We start from the raw sequence: 14,092 nt of genomic DNA, 5'->3' as shown, positions 1-14,092 counted from the left end.
ATCACACAGAAATTCAGACGTCTCCCTCTCTAACTGGCACTTCCTATATTTCAGACTCTTCCATCTCCCAGTACCCCTTGTTTTTCAGCCTCGGGACCTACAGTTCTTGACAATCCATCCACTCCTGTCTTTACTTTCTTCCTTACTCAGTATCAATTCCACCAACCATCACTTCAGCATCTTACTTGCCCACATCCTAAATGCCCCTTCCACACTGTCATTCATACAACTCTGGCAAAAATGCAATCACCTACTGCCTGCTTTTCTAGACTTAGGCACAGTCTGGAAGAAAAACAAAATCAGGGAAACACACTGACTGAAGCAATAAATTCTACAACGGGACCCTCAACACTGTCAAGCAATCTCTTGATACTTCCTTAGTCAACTCTCTTCCCCATTTTCCCCATACTTCCTTAGTCGACTCTCCGTGAGTTAACGCAAAGCCTGTAGAAGTTTTGAAAGCTTCTACGCCCCACTTCAAAACCTCCCTCTTCACTCTTCACGAAGACCTCATCATCTATTCATAGAGAAAACTGCAGATATAAGCAAAGAACCCCTCAACGCCTGCCACAAAACAAAAACAAAAACAAACCACTTCCCTTCTTCTTCCAGAAACAATGGAAAAAGTATGCTTCCCCCATCAGAGGCCACTCTCTCCCTCCACTTCTGCCGGGGACACTCTCCGCCCACCTCCTCAGAGGCTTCCATCCTGCTCTCCAACCTTCAACCCACAGTCTCCTTCTCCACCAATAGCCACGTGGCACTTAAACAAGTCTCTTTCACCCTTAAAAAACAAACAAAATGCCTCTCCCCCTCAAAGCCACATCCCCCCTCCAGCTACTGTTCTCTCACTCACTTTCATCGCCAAAATACCAACACTCACCACGTCTTTTCCTTCTTACTTCCCACTCATCCTAACCCACTGCACACTGCTGCACCCCCCCATGACGCTGCTCTCACCGTAGTCATCGATAATCTTCTCATCATTAAATCTGACGTTCACTTTGTAATTCTTACATATAACTTGACCTCAGCAGCATTTAGCCTGCGTTGACCACTGAGACCTCTGAAAAGAGGAATTAATTAGGGCATAAGCCTTGGAGATGACTATCTGGCGATGGGATAAAAGACCAGGATGGCTTCCAAAGGGAGCTGGAGGCTGCTCTCTGCTTCCCCAACCTCCAGTCTATCTGCACATCATCATCAATTTCAACAGTCAGGCCATGGTAGTAGATGACAGTGCTGGTGGGGGGGATGGGAGGGGCGGTGCGGGTTACTTTCTTTTTTTTCTTTTCTTTTTTTTTTTTTTTTTTAACGCGGGCCTCTCTCTGTTATGGCCTCTCCCGTTGCAGAGCACAGGCTCCAGATGCGCAGGCTCAGCGGCCATGGCTCACGGGCCTAGCCGCTCTGCAGCATGTAGGATCTTCCCGGACCGGGGCACGAACCCGTGTCCCCTGCATCGGCAGGCGGATTCTCAACCACTGTGCCACCAGGGAAGCCCAGCGGGTTACTTTCTTGAAAACCATGTCTTCTGAAAGCACAGCACAAGACAGATCTGGGTTCAAGACAGATCTGGGTTCAAGTTTTAACATGTATTAGTTGCATGTCTTTGAGCAATTTTCTTAATATCGCTGTGTCTTAGTTTCCTCATTTGCTAAAGTAAGAATCCTACCAGTACCTACTTCACTGAGTGTGAGGATTAACTGAGGATATATTTAACGCACTCAGCGCAAAATAAACGACAGCTCATCCACACGGCGGAGCACTGCTGCAGTCCTGGAAACGATGGCGTAACAGTGTGCTCACTGGCATTTACTAGCAGAGAAAGACACTTGCTTTGTATTAAGTGAATTGGCCGCAAGTAAAATACTCACTTTTGTGAATGGAGAGAGACAAATAGTTCAGAGAATTATAAATGATTATTTCTGGCTGGTGAGCTTGTAAGTGTTCTTTTATTTTATTGTTTTAGCTTACTTGAGTTTTCTAATTTCTCTACAATGAGCACATATTTACTTACATAAAATAAAATTTAAAGGGTTTCTACTGCAAAAAAAAAAAAGTACAGCATATGGTAAAGGCTCAATAATTAGCTATTATGATGATGTTACTTTCTAGACGCCTACAGAGAAAACTGCCAGGATCTGCCAGCCCTGAGAAGGCCTCTCTCCACCACTGGAGAGAGAAGACAGCCGCGACTTAAGACCTCGGTGGGGAACACGTTCCCCGCATTGGCTCTCAGCCCTAGGCTCATTTTAGCTCAGGCAAAATCAGCTCTGTACTTTGTCCAGCTTTTGTCATCAGGAATCTGAATCAGGCCTGGGAGTCAAAGCTCAAAGTCATAAAGTAAGTATTTGTACAACCTCACCCTCTGACCATTAACTTTGCTTGAGAAGCTCAGCAGGAGTGGGGTGCTGGGACAAGATCAGGAGTTTGGGACCCTGTGTTCCCATCTGTCCTCTCTCTCATCCCCATGCATCCCTACTCGGCCTTTAATACAACACTCAGAAAAAAGGTTCCAGATGCATCACCAACGTATTAAACCTGGTGTCACTATTTGAAACAGGAAAAGAAAAGGACTCTGGTTTGAGATCAGAAGTGGAATTCACAGTAAGAAGTAAAACTGAATCCTGCAACAAGTTCACCCTTAAGGTGTTGTCCTCGGAGCCAAGTGAAAATGTGGGATTGGAACTTGGAAAAATTATCCTAAGACATTATCTGACTTAGAGGAAAAGAGATAGAAATAAGAGCACAATGGAGAAAGGGGAAGGAAGGACAGAGAGACAGCAGAGGAGAGAGTGGCGAGCTGCAGCACCGGCATCAGCCTGAGAATCCGCTGACAGGGAGAGAAACTGCAGGGTGGAGGACAAGCAGGGCTGGGGAAGCATCAAGACAGGTGAGCACTGCTGTGCCAGGCGGTCACCTTGACATTCAGCTGTTTAGAGCACAAATTCAAGAAAAACGTGTTTTGCATTTCACTGACTACAGGGTACAAAATAAGTTGACCCTAGGGAGAAAAAAAATAAGTAACTGGAAATGATTCATGGGAGTATGTATATCATCCTAGGACCTCTGAGGATATAATACACATCTAAGCACCTAGCAATGTTGAGAAATACTACCCAGTGGCAAAAGAGACAGGGGCAGACTGTGTGAGCGCATATGCCTGTGCACACATATAAATTTTCAAATGTGAACCAGGTGTGGAAAAGACAAGGCAGTAATATAGTGGTACAAGGCAGAAAATTAATAAATATTAGTTCCCACTCTTCTCTTACTCCTCCTCTCCCTGACATTAAGACTAACTACCTGTATGCAGAAAACTATAAGACACTGATGAAAGAAATTAAAGATGATACAAACGGAGAGAGATACCATGTTCTTGGATTGGAAGAATCAACATTGTGAAAATGACTATATGACCCAAAGCAATCTACAGATTCAATGCAACCCCTATCAAGCTACCAATGGCATTTTTCACAGAACTAGAGCAAAAAATTTCACAATTTGTATGAAAACACAAAAGACCCTGAATAGCCAAAGCAATCCTGAGAAAGAAAAACGGAGCTGGAGGAATCAGGCTCCCAGACTTCAGACCATACTACAAAGCTACAGTAATCAAGACACTATGGTACTGGCACAAAAACAGAAATATAGATCAACAGAACAGGATAGAAAGCCCAGAGATAAACCCAAACACATATGGTCACCTTATTTCTGATAAAGGAGGCAAGAATATACAATGGAGAAAAGACAGCCTCTTCAGTAAGTGGTGCTGGGAAAACTGGACAGCTACATGCAAAAGAATGAAATTAGAACACTCCCTAACACCATACACAAAAATAAGCTCAAAATGGATTAAAGACCTAAATGTAAGGCTAGACAATATCAAATTCTTAGAGGAAAACATAGGCAGAACACTCCATGACATAAATCACAGCAAGATCCTTTTTGACCCACCTCCTAGAGAAATGGAAATAAAAACAAAAATAAACAAATGGGACCTAATGAAACTTAAAAGCTTTTGCACAGCAAAGGAAACCATAAACAAGACCAAAAGACAACCCTCAGAATGGGAGAAAATATTTGCAAATGAAGCAACTGACAAAGGATTAATCTCCAAAATTTACAAGCAGCTCATGCAGCTCAATAGCAAAAAAACAAACAACCCAATCCAAAAATGGGCAGAAGACCTAAATAGACATTTCTCCAAAGAAGATATACAGATTGCCAACAAACACACGAAAGGATGCTCAACATCACTAATCATTAGAGAAACGCAAATCAAAACTACAATGAGGTATCACCTCACACCAGTCAGAATGGACATCATGGAAAAATCTACAAACAATAAATGCTGGAGGGGGTGTGTAGAAAAGTGAACCCTCTTGCACTGTTGGTGGGAATGTAAATTGATACAGCCACTATGGAGAACAGCACGGAGGTTCCTTAAAAAACTAAAAATAGAACCACCATACAACCCAGCAATCCCACTACTGGGCATATACCCTGAGAAAACCATAATTCAAAAAGAGTCATGTACCACAATGTTCACTGCAGCTCTACTTACAATAGCCAGGACATGGAAGCAACCTAAGTGTCTATGGCCAGATGAATGGATAAAAATGATGTGGCACATATATACAATGGAATACTACTCGGCCATAAAAAGAAAGGAAATTGAGTTATCTGTAGTGAGGTGAATGAACCTAGAGTGTATCATACAGAGTGAAGTAAGTCAGAAAGAAAAAAATACTGTATGCTAACACATATATATGGAATCTGAAAAAAAAAAAAGGTTCTGCAGAACCTAGGGGCAGGACTGGAATAAAGACGCAGACGTAGAGAATGGACTTGAGGACATGGGGAGGGGGATGCATAAGCTGGGACGAAGTGAGAGAGTGGCATGGACATATATACACACTACCAAATGTAAAATAGATAGTTGGAAGCAGTCGTATAGCACAGGGAGGTCAGCTCGGTGCTTTGGGACCACCTAGAGGAGTGGGAGGGGAGGGTGGGAGGGAGATGCAAGAGGGAGGAGATATGGGGATATATGTATATGGATATCTGATTCACTTTGTTATAAAAAACTAACACACCACTGTAAAGCAATTATACTCCAATAAAGATGTTAAAAAAGGACTAATTACACCAGATTATAATCATGTTCTCATCACAGAGCTTCAGGTTGATACAATGGATGATACAATGATTAATAAATTTCAAGAGTAATGAGATATTAACATGTTAAACAATATCATGATAGAAAATAAGTGAAAGTACGGGGTTTAAAAGTTTCATTTGAAAGACTGTAGTCACAATTTCTCCTTAATTTTAAGGTTAAAAGAAAAAAAAACTTATGCATAATCCTTTTAAATCTGAATATATCCACTCTCCCAAAAAGCTATACTCAAAATTGTCATAAAGGTGAACAGAGTTGCACAAAGGAAAGGAAAAAGGAAAGGCAGGAATCATGGCGGTAGGACTTCAATTCTCCAAGACACTCCAGACAGGTGGAAGATAATAAAAAGACCTACTTTGGTGGTGATCCTGTAAGTGATGTAGGTCTCCATCGTACAGACATGCTTCTTGGGATCATCAACCGTGACAAAGAGGTCTCTGGTCTCACCATCGATGTCATCATCAAGTTGTAGTCTGTTGAGAAGGGAAGATGAAGAAGCTGGACTTGCAGGGCCTGCTGGAGTACCGCCGTTGGGCAAAATGAGATCCTGAAAGAAGAAAAGAATCGTCTTACAAAGTAGCTAAAAACACACACCTGGAGAACACCAGCAACAGCGGCTGGTTTAGCCAAACCAAGAAACACCTCTAAATACAAAAATAATTTTCAAAGAATCTGATCCTCTCCTTACCTACCATTTCTTAAGTAAACGAGTCTTTTACAACCAAGAGAAACACGACGGGCAATGCTCTGCACCAAATCCTGTTGACTCATGTGTCAGCAAGCGCTGCAGGAACCAACAGTTCAGGGACAGAGAACATGACAGCCACCACCATCGTCAGACTTCGACAGAGAAAGAACTCCTGAGCACACCACATTGTCTCTTTTTCCCACTTTCTCAAGACCGCCACTTGGGCCCAGGTAAACATTAAGGGGCCAGAACCCTCTTAAATATCCAACACATTTAAAAACCTAATCAACCATCACAAAGAGACAGCTAAACATTACGTGCCTCCTGGAGTAAGTTCACACCACCACCTAGGAAGTATGCTTGCCAAAAAACTGGATGTGAGTCCTGAACAAAGTTCTAGACACAACACCAATTTATAGGCGATACAGAAGAGTGAGGAACATGTTAAACAAATACTGCGAGGACGCAATCAGCGGCATCTACACAATGTGAAGCTAAAGAGAACCGAAGACCCAGTTTCTTCAATAAATAAATAAATAGTAAGGAAAAAAGAAAGACAGAGTTGGAAAGAGCACCTATAGATGTAATGAAACTTAAGAGACCTATCAACAACTGCAGTGGGTCCTGATTAAAACACGGGGTTAAAAGATTTCGAGACATTCAGGAAATTTTGAATATTGATCAATTATTTGATGACATGAAGGAATTATTAGGTGTGATAATGGAAGTATTATGATTTTACAAAGTCTTCATCTTTTAGTAACACATAACTAAAGTATTCATAGATGAAATGATAGGATGTGTGGTATTTGCTTCAAAATAACTAAGGTCAGGTAGTTGGGATATAGATGACACAAGATGCCCCAAAGTTGATCACTGTTGAAGCTGGTACTTGCAGGTTCACTATAAATTCTCACCTCTTCTGTACGTGTTTAAAATTTTCCGCAATAAAAAAGTTTAAAAGGGGTGGGGGGAGCAAGTACCAGAAAAGAAAGGGAAGGAAAGATTAAAAATTTACGGACTTCTTTCTTCTTCTTAGGCCTCAGTAGGAAACCACTTGAATCAATTATGTCCCTACAATATCCAAAAACAATGCAGTCTTCCAGTTACCCTTTCTGGCTTTAAGATTTGATAAGAGAACCCCTGTCTAGCAGTAGATGTGAAAGCCTCTGAGTGTCACCTTGGAATCATTAGAAGGCAAAGACTAAGGAATATGGCAAGAAAGTGACATGATACTAAGCAAACAGCCTTGGTCAGGAATGTTTTCTGCATTCCTGACCTGCGGGTAATCAGATCACAGGCTGGGCGTGGGTCTTTCCCCAGAATGATCTCTTCTTGTGTGCAGGCTGGATATGACTTAGCCCCCAGAGAAGAGAACATACAGGAAATGAGAAGTCAATCTAGCAGTCATGTCCATAAGCTCCAGATGAAGATGGCACAGCTGGAAAGAGAGTATGGAACAAGGCAGAGGGAAGCATGGTCTGGGGTCAAGGGCAATGTCACCCAACTCAGTGGGTGATGGAAACTAAACAAAAAAGGTACCCTCCTTTGTCTCCCTGACCACAGATAATTTAATCACATCCTTATTTATGCAATGTCAAAAATACTTTTGTAATTACTGAAAGGGTACCATTTCACAGAAGGTACTCATGGGAATGGACCCCACCCCTCCACTTCTCAGACCAGGGTCTTGTCAGCTGGGAAGGCAAGCCCCTCAGCAGCTGCTCTCCGTGTGGACCACAGAACCTAGCTACAGCAGTATGCCACGACCTGCTTCCTCAGCACACTGATGTCACTGAGGGCATGCAGTGTCCAAATCCCAGGGTCTAAGGATCAGCAGGGGGACATCTTCTCTGGAGCTCTGAGACAACCATCACGTCTTCATCGTTTCAGTAAATATTTAAGCACTGACCTCAGGCAAGGCACCATGCTAGGCATTGAGGGGCCCACCCTTACATTTTAACGACACTAGCTCACTGGGCCTCAGAAAGGCTCCATCACCTATGGCTAAACATTGCACAAAAGAAAGAATGAATTCAGAACCTTTAGTCAGATAAGCCAACATCAGCTCAGACAGCAATTTTCCACAATCTAGCCTGAACTGATCCTGGAACCCACTATGCTGTTTCATATTTCTCATCGTTGCTTACATAGCACACACAGACACACACACACACACACCCCTCTATTTTATGTAGAGGGCTCCAAGGATCTCGCAGAAATCTTCTCAAATGCCCCCTCCTCTTAGAATCCTTCCTGGATCCAGCCCCTGACAAAATTAGTCACTCCTTTCTCAATACCTTGAAGATACTTCCACTGAAGCAATTTTCACAGCTTTAATCATTTATTTACATATATAACTTATCCATAAGCACTGTGCATCCAACAACTGTAACTGTGCCTTGTTCACCTTTGTGTGTGTGTGTGTGTGTGTGTGTGTGTGTGTGTGTGTGTGTGTGTGTAATTATCCATCCATCTGTTTGCCCGTCTCCCAGTGACTCCAGGCCAACTCCCCTAACCTCAACTCCCCTAACCTTTGCTCTGGGGACCTCAGCCAATAACCCTCCAGGAACGGCCCACATAAAGGTCTAAAAGATCTTGGCCAGACAGTGGGAACTGAACTAATTCTCAAATCAGTTAACGGGGGTTGGGGAGGAGAGAGTCACTCAGACCTTGTCACACAGCAGATTCTTTCCTTTAGGACTACACAACCAGGGAAGATACCCACACCCTTACTACAGGGTGCTTCCCGTAATATTATTTGAGCATATATGAATAGCAAATGAGCTACGGATGCCTGGACTTTCCTATAAAGGGATGCTACCATCTCTGACTTCCATGGCACGTCTGTGTGCAGGGCTTCCACATTCTTATTTCGCTGCCCTCTACGTCAACCTCAACCTCGTGAGGTTAGCAGACAGATACTATCTCTACTGATGAGGAAGCCGACTAAAAAAGGTGAAGAACTTCTGCATCCAAATGTATGGAAGCCAGTTATCACTCTACTGAGTCGAGCTCAGGTATCTGGTTCCTAGTTCAAGGGTGTTATCAAGCTGGATCCCCTTTGTGCGGCTTTCCCCAACCCAACACAGTCCCTTATCTCCACTCTCTGGCCATAAATCCTTCTGGGTAAACATGAAGCTTCTGTTTTTAAAGCCAGTTGAGGAATGCTTACATTTTCCCTTAGGGTCTTAATACAAGTTATCCCCCAGATAACTCCCCTCAAGATATGGTCCCCATGAGAAACAAATGTGGAGGGAAAAGACAAAACTCTTAGGAGGAAAGGGCAGGGGCTTAGGTGGACTCAGTGACCCAGGCTCCTCTACCCTCAGAGTCCTCCGGTAGCGGGTTTGCTTCACTGAGACCTGAGTTCTAGAGCACGTATTGTGGGAGGGCAGCACCTTTACAACTAACTCGAATTACAGGATGCGAGAAGTGAGGGAATCCCTTGGCTCAACACAAAAGCCTCCTGTTTCATTGTTGCTGCCCTACAGTCAGTCCTCCTTACTGCAGCCAGAATGCTCCCTGGAAAAGGTCAATCAAAACATGTTCCCCCGCTGCTCAGAACTCTGAAAGACATCCATCCAAACACATTCAAAATAAAATCCAGACTCCCTCCCATAACCTACAAGGGCCAACATGATCTTACCACAGTCTCTGACCTCATCCCAGACATTCTCCCCTCTGCCCTCCAGCTCATCCTGCTCTACACACCTGGCCTTGGCTTATCTGGACCTCAGGGCCTTCATACTTGCTGCTCACTCTGCCTGGAACACTGCTCTCCCCTCCGATTGCCACTGGCCTGGCTCTTCTCCTCAAACAGGTTTCTGCTCAAATGACACCTACTCAGAGAGGCATTCTCAGCCCACAAAAATTTAAAAATATCCCTGCACCCTCCATCATCTTCCAGTCCCTTCCCTGGCTTTATTTTCATCATAGGACTTACCACTGTCTAAAAATGTGTTATATATTAATTATCTGTCTGTCTGACTTCCCACCAGTCTGTAAATTCCACAGAAGCAGAGACTGTGTCTTCTGGAACATAGTAGGTACTCAGTAAGTATTTGATGAATGAATGAATTTTAGAAGTGACTCAACTCAATCTCTTGCCAATATAAGGTATTCAATAAACGTCTGTTGAATGACAACAAAACTGAGGCTAACCTGGACAGACTGCCGAGTTTTGAATCCCGGTTCTACTCTTTACTAGCAGCATGACTTCAGTAAATTCCTTAATCTCTCTATTGCGCCAGCTTCGTCATTTATAAAATGGGTATAATGGGATTGAGCTAGTTAGCATATGGAGCAATTGGAACAGTGCCTGGAACACGGTAGGCGCTATATCACTATTAAAACACTCAAAAAAAAAAAAGTCAACTTGTCTGCAAGTATTCCTGCATCCCCTTTAGACTATGGGGCTGGGTTCACAGTAGACCATAAGTGCTGCTGAAAATTAAAATTGCACCTAGAGTCACAGTTGGTGCCTTAACCACATCTTCCTTAATGACTTCCCTGTAGCAATAGATATATATCTACAGTTGCCTTTGTGAGAGTTACAACTACATAGTTGATAAATACATGAAAACTCCTCAATGCTCCAAAATATCAATTCTTGCTATGCGGTTTCAGTTATAAGAGAATTTCTTCTCCCCACCACCCCTTTTTACTTAGGAAGAGGAATACATAACCAGGCCACTTTGGAAACTGCCCTCGTTCAAAGAATTTCAGTTATAAGATCCACCATTGTGGTCAGCCAGCCGCAAGAGAGATTATTAAAATAACGTTAGTCACCAGCAAAATTCTATATTACATTAAACATAGGATTTATGAAAGAAAGTGGTATACCTTACCTTAAGGGCCAATATGGACTTAATAAAAACAAGTCACGCTAAAACACTCTAATTTCTCTTTTTGATACTATCAGAGGAGTGTGGGCGACATGATGATCTCGTTTCAGAAGAGCTTGCCAAAGCCTCTCAGGGCATCCTGACCGCCACAGGAGAATGAGAGCTCTCTGAACGCACAGACTGTACCTGACTTGTCTTAATTGACCTCCCTCCTGCCAGGCACACAGGAGATGCCTGAAGAATGAACGTGCCCTGCACAAACTGAACAGAACACTCCTGCCTGCTGACTTTGCTGTAAAGTTAAATTTAGGCCAACTATGGGCAATAACTTCAAAGGGAAAACCTCAAAATTGTTCTGTTCAAAGATGTTCATAACAGATCAAAGAACACAGAGTGAACCCTGGAAAAGCTCTAAAGGCTCACTAACCAGGAAATGATTGTGTTTACATTAATAACAATGTTACACACTCATTGAAAAATTATAAATCTAGACTTCTAGATAAATGCAGCAAATTAATAAGCTCAGGTCTTTGCTTTCTCCCTCTTTCCCCCTTCCAGATAACAACCACCTGAAGAATGGGATAGAAAGAGCAGTGCGGGGGTGGGGTGGGGGGGCAGACAGTGACTGGAATGAGTACCAGATTAGAAACTAGGAAAGGGCATCATCCAAATGCCAAAAGTTTTGAAGATTTCCTACTGGAGATAATTGGGACTCAACTGAGAAAAGAACTAAGAGGTATCTTTAACCCATGTCAATGAGGTTACTTAGGGTTATCAAGGTTACCTAAGAAGTAGAAAATGTCCTGAACCCTCACAGACACTCTAATTTGAATTTGCAATTGTCTGGAGGGATGAGGGTATGGAAGGGCCCACAGTGGGGCAAAGGAGGACCCCCAGAGTGTCTGGCTGCTGTGAGCAAGGGGGTGCCAGCACAGGCAGATATACCATGTGAGGCCCACCAGCAGAGAGTGCCTTGCCCCCAGGGCTTCGTCTAGCCAGGAGGGGTAGAGATGCAACAGAAAGGTCAGGGGAACGTGAAGGCGCCTGCTTGCACCTTCATGAAGTCAGCTGCCCTGGGTAGGTCCACCAAGCACAAAGCAGGCAAGACCGCAAATTCTGAAAAGGCTGGCCTCTACCAAGATGGGGAGAGCGCCTAAAACAAGACGGAAGCCAGGCTATACTGGATCCAGACACAGAGAGGAACTAGGCCAAGTCTTCCTGACCGACTGTCCCTGACCCTGGTTTTCTTTCTTCTGATTCCTTTTCCCAAGGAGAGACCAGTCAACTGATTTGTCAACTATTATTCCACTCAACCTAAGATCCAAGAAGACAATTCTAACATCAAGTAGAAACAGGGGGATCCAGGGAATTCCCTGGCAGTACAGTGGTTAGAACTAGGTGCTCTCACTGCCGGGGCCCTAGGCTCAATCCCTGCTCGGGGAACTAAGATCCCACAAGCCGTGCAGTGAGGCAAAAAAAAAGAAAGAAAGAAAAAGAAAAAAAAGAAAAAAGAAAGAAAGAGAGAAAAAGAAAAAAGAAACAGGGGATCCAATAATTCACTTCTTCTGGTGAGAGGCAAATAGCAGGCCTGTATTACCTCATCAGACACAAGAAAACCGAAAAATATACCAGCCTATATTAACTCTTCATTCAGACCCAAGAAAACCAATACATGAGGAAAAGCAGCACGGTCCTTAAGAGCAGATAAATATATACATTTGAAAAGATTTATCCCACAAAACACTACACTTTAGTCCACATATACCTTGTGCTCCCATTTAAAAAAAAAAGTCAAAGCGGAAGAGAACTGTACTTTTACTTCACTGTACAGTAGAAACTAACACAACATTGTAAAACAACTATACCCCAATAAAAAAAAAGAAAGAAAGAAAGAAAGTGGAAGAGGAGGACTTCTCTGATGGCACAGTGGTTAAGACTCCGTGCTCCCAATGCAGGGGGCCCGGGTTCGATCCCTGGTCAAGGAACTAGATCCCACGTGCATGCCACAACTAAGAGTTCACGTGCCACTGCTAAGGGGCGCTTGATCTGAAACTAAAGGAGCCTGGCTGCCGCAACTAAGACTCGGTGCAGCCAAATAAATAAATAAATATCTAAAACAAAAAGAAAGTGGAAGAGGGAATTAAAAAATTAAAGCATAAATTGAAAACAGAAAAGAAAGAGTAAAAGTTATAAATAAAACCAAAATTTAATTCTTCTAAAAGAATTAAATATAGAATTATATTAATATAAATACAGAATTAAATATAGAAAGAAGGAGGGGAAAAATGAGCAGGCAATAATGATTTAAATCTTACCTCTGTGTATGATTATAAATTACAAGGATGTGCTATGAATAGCTATGCTAATAAACCTGGAAGTCTCTTTGGCCATACATTGCAGGAAAATGTACAGCCAAAGAGAAATTAAATTGATGTAGAAAACCTAAACAAATAAATAACCTCAGAACTGATGTCAGAGAACTTTTACTGAAAGGGGAGCTAAGCCCCAATGGTTTTGCAGCTGAGCTCTAATGAACCTCAAGGAGCAAGTCCTGTTTTATTCAAACACTCTATAACACGTTTAAAAATGAAAAAACTTTCAAATCAGTTTATAAGGGTTACCTATATCTGATATCAAAATAGTATGACAAAAAGGGAAATTAGATGTAAGTGTAAACTTCATCAGTAAAGTAACAGCAAATGGTACATTATAAGAATTTTTTTAAAAAGAAAGAAAGAAAAATAATATACCAGGATTGAGTCAAACATAATCGAAGAAATCAAAAGTGATTTAACATTAAGAAATTTATTAATGCTATTTATTACATTAACTGATAATAAGATCACTGTCCAATATAATCATGCCCACAACTACCAAAATGCTTATTGGTATCATACACTGGTAAATATCAGCCATTCTATTAAAATCTCTAAGTAAAATTAAGAAATAAAAGGAAGGTTCCTAAATACATTAAAGAGTATATATCGGAAAACATCAGCAATGAACCTTGAAAACACTGCTCTAAGTGAAAGAAGCCAGACATGAAAGGCCACATTTATAATTCCATTTATATGAAGAATCCAGACAGGCAAATCCACAAAGATAGAAAGAAGACTTTTGGTTGCCAGGGGCTGAAGGGAAGGGGAAAATAGGAGTGAACACTTAATAAACACGAGGTTTCTTTTTTGGGTAACAAAATATTCTGGAATTAGATAGTAATGATGTTTGCACAATGTTGTGAGTATACTAAAAACCACTCAACTGTAATATAGTTTGAAATGGTGACTTTTAGGGTAGGTGAATTAGATCTCAATAATATATTTCTTAAGCAGGAAACAATATAAAACACTGGAGGCATGTCTACAAAATTCAGAA

General features: G+C 42.1%; 1 protein-coding gene across 2 annotated transcripts in view; it reads right to left on the bottom strand.

Annotated features, from left to right (window-relative positions):
* SNX30 (sorting nexin family member 30) overlaps nucleotides 1-14,092 on the bottom strand; it is a 111,053-nt gene that overhangs the window by 58,128 nt on the left and 38,833 nt on the right. For both annotated transcript variants that reach the window (XM_060101360.1, XM_060101361.1), the window contains exon 2: nucleotides 5,538-5,729. In XM_060101360.1, coding sequence (XP_059957343.1) covers nucleotides 5,538-5,729 — 192 coding nt within the window. The remainder of the gene's footprint in view (nucleotides 1-5,537; nucleotides 5,730-14,092) is intronic.

This window comes from Mesoplodon densirostris, chromosome 6 (assembly GCF_025265405.1).
Source record: "Mesoplodon densirostris isolate mMesDen1 chromosome 6, mMesDen1 primary haplotype, whole genome shotgun sequence".
NCBI lineage: Eukaryota > Metazoa > Chordata > Mammalia > Artiodactyla > Ziphiidae > Mesoplodon > Mesoplodon densirostris.
This window is presented reverse-complemented; position numbering and strand designations above follow the sequence as displayed.